This window comes from Myotis davidii, unplaced genomic scaffold, assembly GCF_000327345.1.
Source record: "Myotis davidii unplaced genomic scaffold, ASM32734v1 scaffold299, whole genome shotgun sequence".
Classification (NCBI taxonomy): Eukaryota; Metazoa; Chordata; class Mammalia; order Chiroptera; family Vespertilionidae; genus Myotis; species Myotis davidii.
In genome coordinates this window covers 6,570,123-6,584,401 of record NW_006293088.1, presented here as the reverse complement: position 1 = coordinate 6,584,401, position 14,279 = coordinate 6,570,123, and the positions used below count along the sequence as shown (strand labels likewise).

The following is a 14,279-nucleotide window of genomic DNA, read 5'->3' as shown; positions in this document are numbered from 1 at the left end:
AAATATGTGTACTTGTAGGAGAAATAAGATACAAATGGAAAGAAATTCAAGATATCAGCTAGCTATAAATCATCAAAAACAAAGTGATAAGAGAAGAATGTGAGCTTGTGAAGAACTGGTGGCACTTAATCAATTTATGTAGCCTACCTAATGTGGATTCTGGGGGTTCATAACAAAGGCTAGAATTTCATCATTCTCAGTAACTCCACTTTCCAGCATGTGCTCCCAAAGCTGGGCTGAGGGAGTAATTTATTGTACATAGATTCTCCCAGTACCACTTCTAATAGAGAAAATTAAGAAACACCCATTTTGAAGAATACAGGTCATAGATAAAACACATTGGGAAGACACATTACAAAAGATTGTTGCTGTACATATATGTAGACATTTCATCAGACGGGGAAGAATACCTGCTCTTTAAATGGAGCAAGCCCACAGGAATTCTATTTTACTTATAACATTAGTCAAGTCTATATGTTTTTTTTAGGAATTGTTTCCCCCCAGATTTTAGTTTTTATTGTCTATAATTTTTTTAAAAATATATTTTATTGATTTTTTTACAGAGAGGAAGAGAGAGGGATAGAGAGTTAGAAGCATCGATGAGAGAGAAACATCGATCAGCTGCCTCCTGCACATTCCCTACTGGGGATGTGCCCGCAACCCAGGTACATGCCCTTGACTGGAATTGAACCTGGGACCTTTGAGTCCGCAGATCAAAGCTCTATCCACTGAGCCAAACCGGTTAGGGCATTGTCTATAATTTTTAAGAGTCATTAAACTATTGGGAAATTCAAGTGTCATTTTGCATTATTGGTTGTGCGTTTTCTTTGATTTAGTCCTGCGACCACTTTTATTTAGGGGATAATGGTGTGTTTTTTTTCCTAGATGGAGATCAGCCTCCCTTTTCTGAGCCGAAATTCCCTACGGAATGCTTCTTTCTTACGCTGCACGCCCACCACCTCTCTATCCTGCCAAGTTGCCGTCGCTATATCCGCAGACTCCGGGCCATCCGGGAGCTCAATAGGTATGTGTGTGATGTCCTGTCCTGAGGTTGCCTGAGTCGCCACGTGTTCCAAGCTCTGGATAGCGGGGCACACAGTTAGAACCCTCCCAGCCACTCAGGATGGCGCTGCGTCCAGAGTCTCTGGTGGGTGTAACCATGTCATTGAAGCTGCCCTACACGCTCCTCTCTTGCTGATGAAGCCCTTTAAGATCCATTCCCACACATACTCCCACATTTCTGTCACCTCGTGTGCGGTAGGGAGAGTAACGGTGTCAAAGATGTTCACGTGCTAGACCCCAGAACCTGTGAACACGTTACCTTACATGGTAAAAGGGACATTGCAGATGTGATTAAGTTTAGGATCTTGAGATGGGAGATTTTCCTGGACTATCTGGGTGGACCCAATATTATAAGGGCCCTTATAAGAGGGAGGCAGGAGGCACAGAGTGAGAAAAGGAAACGTAATGGCGGAAGCAGGTGTCGGCGTGATGTGGTTGGTCCATGAGCCAAGGAACATAGGTGACCTCTAGGAGCTGGCAAGGGCAAGGACGCGTTCTTCCCTAGTGCCTCGGGAGGAACGCTGACCACATAAGACTTCTGACCTCCGGAGCTCTGGCCCGATAATTCTGTTGTTTAAGCCACCGAGTTTGTGCAAGCTTGTTACACTAGCCATGGGAAATGAATATGACAAACTAGCAAACCTTGCCCTTCTTTTTTTTTCCAATATGAATTCCCTGCATCTGACTTTGTAATTAGCCGGTAAGGACAGAAATTGGTCTCACTCTGGTTATGGTTCTGGGGCATTGAAAGGGAATTTGGCATTCTCCTGTAATATGACCACCTCGAAGTCATCAAAGTCTCCCAGGCTCCTTTTGAATTCTTGGAGTTCCCGTTTTTGCTCTCACTTACAGCTAAGAGATCTAGTAAGGTTATTGATTCAGTTTATATTATAATGTGATGCTTGGTGGGACCAGATGCTACTTTATGGTCATCTTAGAATTCCCTGGCTCATTGACGTTCCTGGAGGTGAGATTGAGTATCCTGGCCTGTCCTTGTATTCTGTAAGCTCTCCACGTAGAGGCAGCCCCCGTGTCTTCCTTCCCGGAGATCGCTGGTGGCCATTCTTGCAGCTGTTTTTCCACGGAGAGCCTTGGGCTGCCAGTGTTCTGTCCTGAGGTGCCCAAATCGTCACTGCCCCGTCTGAGAACTAATCCCAGAGGCCCGTTTCTCTTGAGGGCCTGTTACCTGTGTGTCCTCTTCTGGTGCCAGTAATATAGGTCATCGTATTAGTTTCCAGTTGTTGCTGCAATAGATTACCACACTTTCATGACTTAAAACAACATCAATGATTATCTTACAGTTCTGGGGGGCACAGTCCTAAAGTCGAGGCTGCATTCTTCCTGGAGGCTCTGGGGAGGAAGCTCTTCCTTTGCCTTTTCCAGCTTCTGGTGGCCGCCCGCATCCCGTGGCTCGTGGCCCCTTCCCCCATCTCGAAATGGGCAGCAGAGCATACTGAGCTCGCTCTCCCTCCTCTGCTTTCACACCTCCTCCTCTTACCCTGACTCCCTGTGGTGACACTGGGCCCACCCACACAGTCAGGATCACCTCCCATCTCGAGGTCCATCATCTCACATCAGCAGAGCCCCTGTTGCATGTAAGGTAACAAACGCGTGCACAGGCTCTGGGGGTTGGGACGTGACATTAGCGGGGAGCATTGTTCTATCACACGCACAGTTGCACACAGAGTACTCTAGTGTATCAGGATTGTTAAAGGTTACCATTTGGTTTATTGAATCCTTGAAATGGCTGGAAATACGGTTCTCCTTTGAGCCTGGCCTGGCAGGAAGCTGCTTCAGGGGTCAGCCAGACAGTAGAGCCTCCACCAAGTGCTCCCAGAACCATGTGGCTGCCATTTGGCAACGTTCACTTCTGCTTTCAGTGAGGCTTCGGCCTCTTGGTGGACTAGGTCATGTGCAGAAATGCTGGCAGCAAGGGAGTCTGGGAATGGTAGTGTTTTTTTGTTTTGTTTTGTTTTTAAAGATAAACCTCTAGTTCCTTATAGTGCCTTGATCGAAAGGGGTTGTAATAATGTTAAGTGAACAGTCTTTAAAATGTGCAGCATTATTACCGATCGGGGGCACTACCTCACTGACAGGTGATACTTGGACAGACACCTGAAGGGAGTGAAGGAGTAGGTGGCAAAGGTGATCACAGAGAGGGGTCTTCCAAGCAGAGGCGACGATTATAAAAGAAAAGGAGGAAATGCCATCAGTGAAGTCGCCTTTTCGCCTTTTTTTAAAAAATATATTTTATTGATGTTTTTACAGAGAGGAAGAGAGAGGGATAGAGAGTTAGAAACATTGATGAGAGAGAAACATCGATCAGCTGCTTCCTGCACACCTCCTACTGGGGATGTGCCCGCAACCAAGGTACATGCCCTTGACCGGAACCAAACCTGGGACCCTTCAGTCCGCAGGCCAACGCTCTATCCACTGAGCCAAACCAGTTAGGGCTGCCTTTTTGCCTTTTGTTTTGGGTAATTGAACAGGCATAGTAACCTTGAATTTTCTTGAGACCTCTTTTTCTCCCTCCAAGAAAAACAAGGGAACAATAATGTATTTCCTTCTAAAAGAGGTTACTATATTTCATCACATCTAAAGTGTCATCAAGAGCCCGGCTGGTGTGGCTCAGTGGTTGAGCATCAACCCAGGAACCAAGAGGTCACTGGTTAGATTCCCAGTCATGGGCGTGCAAGAGGCAACTGACCAATGATTCTCTCTCATCATTGATGTTTCTATCACTCTCTCCCTCTCTGTTCCTCTCTGAAATCAGTAAAATATGTTAAATAAGTAAATGAATAAATAAAGTGTCATCACTTTTACGACATCATTTTAGGAATCAATAAGAAAGAAAAATGCTGCCAATTAAACCATAATGTGCATTGATTGTAAGACCTCCTCTGGTTTTCGAAATGCTAAAATTGGGGGGAAATATGTGTCTGAGAGTCAATGAAATGGTCAGAATGAACAGATAAGATAGATAGTGGGTGTGTGTGTTTTCTTTTCATTTGACCATTCGTCTTTGATTTCAGAACCGTAGAAGATCTGAAAAATAATGAAAGCCAATGGAAAGATTCCCCCCTTGCAACTAGACACCGTGAAATGCTGAAGCGCTGCAAAACTCAGCTTAAGGTCCGTATAGGTAATTGGGATAAGTATCGATCAGCCTCATAATAGTGTATTTCCCTCAGGATATGTGCCCCGAGTAAGCAGTTTCGTGTCCTTATTTTTTCTTCATTATTCTCCCTCCCCACTTCCCCCAACCCCCCCCACCCGCCGAGATAAAATGGTGCATCTAAAACTTGTTGATAGTTCACATGTATCTATATAACATTTAAGCCTCAGGACAAACTATCAAGTGCTATGCCAACGACATCATGAATTCTTAGTCGATGTTATCATCCTCAGTTTAGCATCTCCTCCCGTTCCCTACCTTATGCAGTGCCCTCCCCTCCTATTACCCCCAACCCTGCCACCCTGCCCCCAAAGCACACACCATTCCTTCCAGTCATGCGTGTTCATGGTGTGTGGCAAAGTAGATTCGTGGTCGTGGAAAGATTTCTTTCTTTTGCACCTCCTCATTCTTCATTTTTAATTGGAAATGGTCCATCACACAGAACTAACTGTGGATGGGAAGATTTCCGCTCGTGAAGCATACATAGATGAAAAGGTTGTACGAGGGAAGCACAGATAGCAAATTGAGACATTTTTCTTAGGTTTATATTCAAATTAGAAAGCTAGTGTCAGCTGGTCGTGCTTTCTGCTGATTAATCTGGCTTGGATTTCTGTCACACGTTAAGGTCATATTTAGTTTTGCTAAGACACTGGACCCCTTTGAGATGCAGAATAAGGCAGGGGCTCTTGTCTGGGGTCTGCAGAACCCTTAAGCTCTCCAAAGGACGCATCAAGGAGCCCACAAACTGTTTAAATTAATGTCAGTGTGTGCGCATGTGCGTGTGTCTTATTCCCACAGTGATCCTCTGAGGTAGGGGACAAGCGTTTTCCCCAAAGGCAGCTCGTGCGTGGTGCCCTGTCTGGCTTCTTCCCACTAATCATCCCTGGCCCCCGAAGAGCTCCCCAAGTCACTCAGATGTGACAGCAGTGACCTGCCTCTGAGCTGAGTGCTGGGCTGTGTGCCCAGCGTCCGTGTGGCATAGCGTTTGTTTTTCTTAGAACACGACCCAAAGCTAGTGAGCGGGGAAGCTCTGGATGCCCCGCTCCCCTCTCCCGGGCCACCCCGCCCAGCACGCTGCCGGGGCTCAGTGCCAACTAACCATGGCCGGGCCACACCTGCTTCCACAGAAACTGGTACGATGCAAGGCCTGCGCTGACGCTGGTTTACTTGACGAGAGCTTCCTGCGAAGATGTCTGAATTTTTATGGCCTTCTCATTCAGCTGCTGCTCCGCATCCTGGACCCCGCCTACCCCGAGTGAGTGCGCTCTTCCTCTGTCAGGGCTGTGGGGAGCGTATTGCTCTTCACAGCCCACAAGTGAAACCCAAACCCTCCCCTCACCAAGAACTCATTTTTGCCCTGTCCGGTTTGGCTCAGTGGATAGGACGTCAGCCTGTGGACCGAAGTGTCCTGGGTTCCATTCCGGTCAATGGCACACACCTCGGTTGCAGGCTCCTGAAAGTGTCCTGGGTTCCATTCCGGTCAATGGCACATACCTCGGTTGCAGGCTCCTGTCCGGCCCAGGCCCTGGTTAGGGCTAGTGCAGGAGGCAACCAATCCATGTCTTTCTCTTACATTGATGTTTCTCTCTGTCTTTCCCTTTCTCTCCACTCTCCCTAAAATCAATGGAAAAATATCCTCAGGTGAGGATTAAAAAAAAGCTAAACAAATAAAGAATTCATTTTTTCAATTTCCAGGTTGTGCTTATGTAGAGTATGTAATATTAATATTTTCCCTGTAATTAGTTACAGTATTAAGGGAATGTCAACACCTGCAATTTTAATTTGACATAGTGCTTTGTAAAATTTGGCTTTATTTTTATCAATCTTTGATCGATAGAAAATGGAATCTATAAGTTGGAAGCTAAAAGCTGGAGATAAGCTTGGCTGGCTTGGCTTAGTGGTTGAGCATCGACCTATGAACCAGGAGGTCACGGTTTGATTTCTGGTCAGGGCACCTGCCGGATTTTCGGGCTTGGTCCCCAGGGTGGGGCGTGCAGGAAACAGCTGATCAAAGATTCTCTCTCATCATTGATGTTTCTCTCTCTCCCTTTCCCTTCCTCTCTGAAATCAATTTTTTTAAAAAAGCTAGAGATAACATTTTATTGTTGCGCTGAGAGCGTGGTTGACCTTGTATCCTCACCTGTACAGCTTACTGTTCTCATGTTATTGTTACGAAGCCTGTGTGTCCTGCTGTGGGAGCCCTCTGCAGGCGTGGAAAGTGTTATTAAAAGTGTGGCCGGAACTGTCGTCTCATCTGTGACCTGTGCTTTTTTCTCGTTGACAGTGTAACACTGCCTTTAAGTTCAGACGTCCCCAAGGCGTTTGCAGCATTGCCTGAGTTTTATGTAGAAGATATTGCTGAATTTTTATTTTTTATTGTACAGTAAGTTTCTTTACCCTACTACATAGAACTTATATGTTTTTATATGTTTTGTGCATATTCTATGATTAATTATATTACAGACCTCCATTTTATGCCGGAAGTTTTGTGTCTCTGCTTTAACTGCTGCCTGGAGATTGGAAAAATAAATCCAAACTGTGGCACCAGGCCAATTCCAATAATATCTCAGAGGCAAAGAGGATTAACGATGCTGGCAGTAATGTCTTCTGTGAAAATGGAGTTGAACTTCTAATGATGGAGAATGTGTTTCTGAGAAACAGGAGCGGTTTATAAATATCTGAGTGAACATTCAAAAGCCAGAAATAACCACATCTATATTTTGTACCCAAATTTTTCTCAATGGTAGAATTGGAGAAAGGTAGCAAAGTAATGGGTTGAGTTTATAACTGGCTTCTTTGAAATGAAAATAACTCTATTAAAATATCTTTTAAGTGTTTGGGTATTGAAGATCTTTGAAATCCATGTGATGATTTAATCACAGCTTTGGTTTATTTTCTAAAACATAGTAAGTTAGTCTACAATGTGGTGGCCCGTAGACATGAGGGATTTTAAATGTGTCTAGTTATGACATAAGTAGTCACCATCAACTCAGCAAACTGAAGGGGACTCAGCATCCCGGCTCCGGGACCTGTTGGCCACCTCCCCTCCCGAGGACCCCAGCGCCCACCCAGGGTGAGACTCGGGGCTTCATCTCGCGCTCTCCCCCCACCCCCCCTTCAGATACTCGCCTCAGGTGCTGTACGAGCCCTGCACTCAGGATATCGTGATGTTCCTCGTCGTGATGTTGTGCAACCAGAACTACATCCGCAACCCGTACCTGGTGGCCAAGCTGGTGGAAGTCATGTTCATGACCAACCCGGCTGTTCAGCCGCGGACGCAGAAGTTCTTTGAAATGATTGAGAACCATCCCCTCTCCACCAAACTGTTGGTCCCTTCCCTGATGAAGTTTTACACAGGTAGGTTCCTGGGTAGACAGGCCGACAAGGCCGTCTGAAGCCAGCGGTGAAGTTACCGAATGTGCTGACATCCACTAACACGTGTGGCTCGGTAGCCCACTGGGAGCAGAGCACGTGCTACTGGTTCCCTGGGAATTATGGGTAGTTCATTTCTTTTGTTTGTTTGTTTTGTTACCTGAACTTTTAAATTTTTCTTCAGTAAACATGCATTGTTAGTGTTAAAACTAAAAAAGTTACATGTATTTTGTACCCCATGCCTGCAGCTGTCACTGGCTTCTGATAAGGGATAGGGTGTAGGTGTGTGGGATGGAGCTGGGCCTCCCCGGCGAGACCAGTGCTGTTCAGGTCCCAGAAGCTGGCGGGCAGGTGCTCTTCTCCCTCCCCTCCCACCAGGCAGTGTGCCCTCTGGCCCTGGACACCTCTGTGGTCATGGACAGCTGATACCCTTGCTAAGAATAGCCACCACTTACTGAATCCTCACTGATCCTTCCACTTAATCCCAACCACAGGCCTCAAGATGGGCGCTATAAATACCTCCATTTTACAAGTGAGGAAACCGGAGCTTGAAAGGTCAAGAAGCTTGCTGAAGGTCAGCAGCTAGCGAGGCAGCAACCTCGGCAGCTGGGCTGTAGCACAGGTGCTCCTGGCTTCTGTGCTGTGCCTCCCACGGTTCCCAAGGCCCTGGCGCCAGAGGGCCTGCAGTGGGGCATCGCACACACTCCCCGCATGCCCATCACACCCTGCTGAGGCCTGCGGACGCAGGTCCTCACCCCAGAACACGCCTGCCTCCCAGGAATGTGAGAGACTGAGATACAGAACAAGCACCTTTTTGCACCCCAGGGAGGATAGCAGCGGTTCTCAACCTGTGGGTCGCGACCCCTTTGGCAGTCCAACGACCCTTTCACAGGGGTCGCGTAAGACCATCCTGCATATCAGATGTTTACATTACGATTCATAACAGTAGCAACATTATAGTTACGAAGTAGCAACAAAAATAATTTTATGGTTGGGTCACAATATGAGGAACTGTATTTAAAGGGCCAGAAGGTTGAGAACCACTGGAGAATAGGCTCGCTTAGGAAATTCTTAAGATCAAATTTTTGTTTCTAAAGGAAAGTTCAGTTTCCAAATAAAAGTATTTATTTGTAAGGACCAGCTCTCAAAAGTCTGCTACTCAGAACTTAGAGGGACACTGATGGCTTATTTCAAGACTCCTCTTCCCAGGCCGATCTAGTCACCAAGGCCAGCCTTAGCCCAAGTAGACCAGGCACTGATGCAGCACGTGCTTTTGAAGCTCCTGTGTGTCGGGCTGGTTCTGATGCTAGGGCCTGTCGGTGAGGATGGCACAATGCCTGCCACCCTGGGTCAGACGTTCCAGGTGGGAGACAGATGCTGACCCATAAATCATATACTCTCATGGGGGGGCGGGGTGCCACTTTGAGAAGCTAGGCCGGGAGGGTCGCTGAGAAGAGGACTTGGAGTAACCTTGAAAATGAGACAAAAGCGTGAGTCTTAGGAGATCTCAGCCGCAGTGGGAGGCGAAGGAGGCAGCAGGTGTCCAGGCCTGAGGCCGGGCAGCTTAATGAATCAGGTAAGGAAACAGCCAGCGTGCAAGGGGGGATTGCAGCCGGCAAGCGGGCAGGGTGAGCTCAGCAGGTGTCTGGTGGTTTTAGTCACAAAAAATGTATTGGAAAATACAGAACATACCAAGAAGAAAATAAAAGGCATTGATAATCCCTGCACTCAATAGAGAGCCTAGGAACATTTCTCTCCGTATCCTTCCAGTCAGTTTATATATGACACGCGTGTCTTTCTTTATTAGACGTCGAGCATACCGGAGCGACCAGCGAGTTCTATGACAAGTTCACCATTCGCTACCACATTAGCACCATCTTTAAAAGCCTTTGGCAGAACATCGCTCACCACGGCACCTTCATGGAGGAGTTCAAGTGAGTACTGCGCCCCCAGTGTCACTGCCTGGCCCCTTGCAGAGCACAGGGAGAGTGGCTGCTCCAAAGCCTTCACAGCCGGCTCTTGGCTGTGTGCTTGGTCTCGGCCGCCTTTAAGTTTCCAGAAGGTACTGCCGAACGTGAGCAGGTCATCTAAATGTCTGTGCCTACGAGACATTGCTGAACTCTAGGTTGGTCACGGGACCTTGGGGACGGTGCACATAAGGAAAGAATCACAGTTATTCTGAGACGATGTGTTAAGTGTTTCGTGATTACCGTGTTAAAGGAGGTTGTCGGAATGACTGCAGCGAGATCTTACTGTGTTCTTGAACATGATACCAAGCTGCAGAGCTGGGAATGTTCGGAGGTGTTGAGATTCAGAAGCAGTTAGGTTAGGGTTGTCGTGTTCTGTATTTGTAGTCAGGCTCTAAGCACTGAATAAGGAGTAAGGACTTTTCATTGGCCCTCTGAAATTTTAGCTCCTACCTGAACCTTACATTAGTAATTCCATCTAAATTACTTTGAAAAGAAAGGTAGGCAGAAAGGTTGAACTCTCGCCTTACTCTCCAGGAGAAGTTTTATCCCATCTACTTGGACCTTTTTTTGCAGCCCCCGTTAGATCTTTGATCAGGCCTGGCGGTCCTTCGTTCACTGATTACGAGTCAATAATGTCCGTATTTCCAGTGGAGTCACCATCTGCTAAATAGCTTGCTGCAAAGGAAACTGTGAGGTAGTTCTTTGTTTCCATGAACTGCTCTTCTGGTCCGAATTATGTTCCAGCGGAAGCCTGGCCCCGGCGTAGGAAACCAGGCAGGCCCACAGCTGGTTCTGCGTGGGGCTCGGGAACTTTCCACGTCCCTGGAGTCCAGGCTCTGACCTTGTCCAGGGAGCTTCTGTGCCCCAGGCTGGGCTGGCCGGCCCTGATGCTCTGTGGGCGGTCCTGAAGTGTAGTCCTCCTCTCTCTACTAACCTTCCAGAGCCTAACAGGTAGGCCAGGCTGTCTCCGTCACCAGCGAGTCCCTGCATTAGAACAGGTCACAGGACAGTGCTATGGGCTGGGAGCTTCGCGCTCTCTGTAGCAAGTTAATGACCCACTCTGTCAGTGTTACAGCTTCCAGTTTGTCCTTTTTTATTGATTTTTGAGAGAGAGGGAGAGAGAAACATTATTGATCGGCTGCCTCCTGTACGTCCCCTACTGGGGATCGAGCTCACAACCTGGGCATGTGCCCTGACCTGGAATCGAGCTGTGACCTCCTGGTTCCTGGGCCAGTGCTCAGCTGCTGAGCCACGCTGGCTAGGCTCCAGTTTTCCTTCAGTGCGTCTGCTTTATAATGGGAATAGCTGTCAGTCGTTCTCTTGTCTCTTAAAGGTGGGTAATTACTTGTGCTTTCTTTATCCTGGCAAATTTAAGCATGTTTTTTTCCCAGTCTGGAAGAGTGTTTTCTCTGCTTAAAATCCTTGAGGGAATGAGCCAGGGGTGTGCTGGTAAACCTCCTCTCTGAAGGGAAAAGGTATCAGTATGTCCTGGTTTTCTGGAGTATAAGCACGTCCACTGTTGCCAAATGTAAGCTGCCACGGGAATCTGCTCAGAATAGAATTCCAAAATATTAGCAGTTGGCTCTCAGGAGTCGTGCAAGGTGTCTCCAGCACGTTACTGGGGTGAGCGCATCACAGTTCATTCCAAAGGGCAACACAGTCTAAGGAGAGACTTGTAGTCCTTGACCTTCATGGTATTCAAGTTGTGCCAAGGTCTTGTAGGGCGACATGCGTGGCCCTTTTCTCTGGGTTCTGCTGCGGTGTTTCGGTGGAGGGAGGTGTGTAACCGTGTCCCGTGTACATGCCTTTGCAGCTCTGGGAAGCAGTTCGTTCGCTATATAAACATGCTGATCAATGACACGACGTTTCTGCTCGATGAAAGTCTGGAGTCCCTGAAGCGGATCCACGAGGTGCAAGAGGAGATGAAGAACAAAGAGCAGTGGGAGCAGCTGCCCCGGGTGAGCACAGGGGCCGGCGCGGCCTGGCGGGAGCTGCCTCGGCCCCCGCGGGGCTGCGTGTGGGGGCCCGTGACGTAACTCTGACTTCTCGTCGGTGCGTCCTACCTCCCACCTGGGGGCTTCCATGAAGTTACATCCCAGGTTTGGGGCAGGAGAAAACTTAACACTTGCTCTGAAGCTAAGAAGTGAGTTACCAAGTCTTCCTGGTGTCTAGAACTTGTGCCTTTTTATTTTAAAGGGCTTTTTGGAGAAGAGCTTTTATTGTCTGGATATGTTATTAAGATTTATGAAAGTAACTAGGAGTAAATCTCAAATTCTGTCCGCGAGACAAGAATGTCATGTGATCTTTAGGCATCTGGGTCATCACTCAGGATTCTAGTGGGGTTTTTCTTTCCATTGATCTTCGCTTTTCTATTCAGTTACTAGTGGAAAAGAGGCTATTTTGCCAGGTTCCTTGAGGAAATCATGTCTTGCCTCCGACGGCCCACTGCCCCGCCCCGACATGCACTGCAACCATGTGGATGGTCCCCGCTCAGTTGCCAGGCCCTTGCCAGCTACTGCTGACGTCATATTTGACGTCTGGTTGTCCTCCCCCATCAGTGTCGCTGCAAAGTCTCAGCTTTGTCTACGCTAGTGTGTCATCCACTTAGGAGGCTTCTCCTGGACCAGCGTGTATTGTAGATGTTGGGATACGGGTCTTTGCACGTCATCTTCTTCACAGTCAGTGCTTCATAGCACTTGTTGGAGACGACTGAACAGATAACATTGATTTTGTCTGTGTTAATGGGTGGAAAAGGGTCATAAATAATCTCTAACAAGTGCAATTTAGAAATCATTTCCGTTTGACTTTGAAGTCACTTCCCAGCTTCCACCTCCCTGCCTGTTCCTCGCCTCCCCACCCCCTGCGCTCCGGTGCCCAGCCCCCCGGCTGCTCCTCTCTCCACCCTTACTCCCTAGGTCGGTGTTTTCTCAGGGTGCTGGTTGGTATTTTGAATGTAGTAGAATTTTGATATAATAATAACTCTATTATGAACGACTGTCCCATACACTGCAGGACATTTACATCTCTGGCTCACGCCCATGTAATGTCAGTGATGGGCCCTCCTCCCTGAGTCTGCAGGAAGCGAGAGACGGCTGCACGTGGCCTGGTGCCCCCGTTGAAAATCACTGCTGGGTGATTTCCTCTGTCCCAAGCCTTTAAATGTCTGTATTCTTAGGATTCCAGAATGTGCCTTCCCGGCTCAGGTCTCTCCTGACTCTATAACCGCTGTTGACCTTCCTCTCTGCCAGGTGGTCCTATAGGGAACTCAGACTTAACTTGTCTCAAGTGAACGCTGTGTAGCCCTCCAGACCTCGCCAGGTCCGCCCACTCTCGGCAAACGACAGCTGCACCCCCGTGTCATCCTTCATTCCTCTCCCTCTCAGCAGAACTTCTAGGCTCCATCTTTTCGTTGTTAATCTTCACCCCAGGGTGTGTATGTAAGAAAATTTTTTATTGATTTCAGAGAGAAAGGGAAAGGGAGAGTGAGATAGAAACATCAATGATGAGAGTGATTCATCAGTTGGCAGCCTCCTGTAGGCCCCCTACGGGTGATCGAGGCCACAACCCGGGCATGTGCCTTTGACCAGAATCAAACCCAGATCCCTTCAGTCTGCAGGCTGATGCTCTATCCACTGAGCCAAACCAGCTAGGGCCACCTGAGGATATTGATTTTTAGAGAAAGTGGAAGAGGGGGAAGAAGGGAGCAAGAGAGAGAGAGAAAAACATTGATGTGAGACATATCAATTGGTTGCCTCCTGCATGTACAAAACCCACAGGTCTCAGTATCATATCACATGTTTTTAAAGTTATGCTAAATAAAAGTCTTTATTAAGGGAAATGAACATGTATCAGACATGACATAAGATTCACTCATTTCATCCTGCGAAGAAGTTGATGGCGATTTTTTTATCACAAAGGAAACTGAGTCTGTGTAAGTTAAATGATGTGCCAAGGTCGCCTTACTCAAAGCCCTAAAGAGTTTGATGCGGACAGGACAGGCTTCAGTGGTCTGGAGGGTTCCCTGGGGTGGGCTGTCCTGTCATTCCCTAGGGACGCTGGCTTCGCGATGGCTTTTCCACTTACGAGCTGACTATTTATCCTCTCTCGCTTGGCGTGTCGGTGAGCTGATGACTAGTCCTGAGATTTGTTTGGCCTCTGCTCACTTTTCCCAGGACCAGCAGCAGGCCCGGCAGTCCCAGCTGGCTCAGGACGAGCGGGTGTCACGCTCCTATCTTGCCCTGGCAACGGAAACCGTGGACATGTTCCACATCCTCACGAAGCAGGTCCAGAAGCCCTTTCTCAGGCCAGTGAGTAGAGACTTTGGGGGCTTTGTTGTGTCTGTTGGATTCCACGTTCAGATTCGGTCCCTTGGAACTAAATGGAGCCTGGAAGGTTCAGTGTCACAGTCACTGACAAGTGAAATTGTTACTGATTTTCCCCACTTAGGCTCATTGACACACACAGCGCCGTTGATAGACTAAAGTCCACACGTGGTCGCTTCCAAGTTAACTTAGGAACTCACTTTCTGCTTAGACAGCACTTTGGGTTGTTAATGTTGAAGCTATGACGTATTTTTATCATTATTGATTCCTGTATTTTATTTATAGGAAAAGTAAGGTAGCGTCAATTGGAAATTAGAGACTATTAAGTAGAAGTAGTTGGTAATGATCTTTGACTCTCCTAGTGTAGCTTTGTGACAG

The 14,279-nt window shown here is 47.6% G+C and overlaps 1 protein-coding gene across 3 annotated transcripts in view; it reads left to right on the top strand.

Moving 5' to 3' along the window:
- UBE4B (ubiquitination factor E4B) overlaps positions 1 to 14,279 on the top strand; it is a 95,560-nt gene that overhangs the window by 69,887 nt on the left and 11,394 nt on the right. For all 3 annotated transcript variants that reach the window (XM_006766743.2, XM_015565904.1, XM_015565903.1), the window contains 8 exons: positions 886 to 1,024; positions 4,095 to 4,194; positions 5,365 to 5,492; positions 6,522 to 6,620; positions 7,359 to 7,594; positions 9,417 to 9,543; positions 11,393 to 11,537; positions 13,752 to 13,886. In XM_006766743.2, coding sequence (XP_006766806.1) covers positions 886 to 1,024; positions 4,095 to 4,194; positions 5,365 to 5,492; positions 6,522 to 6,620; positions 7,359 to 7,594; positions 9,417 to 9,543; positions 11,393 to 11,537; positions 13,752 to 13,886 — 1,109 coding nt within the window. The remainder of the gene's footprint in view (positions 1 to 885; positions 1,025 to 4,094; positions 4,195 to 5,364; positions 5,493 to 6,521; positions 6,621 to 7,358; positions 7,595 to 9,416; positions 9,544 to 11,392; positions 11,538 to 13,751; positions 13,887 to 14,279) is intronic.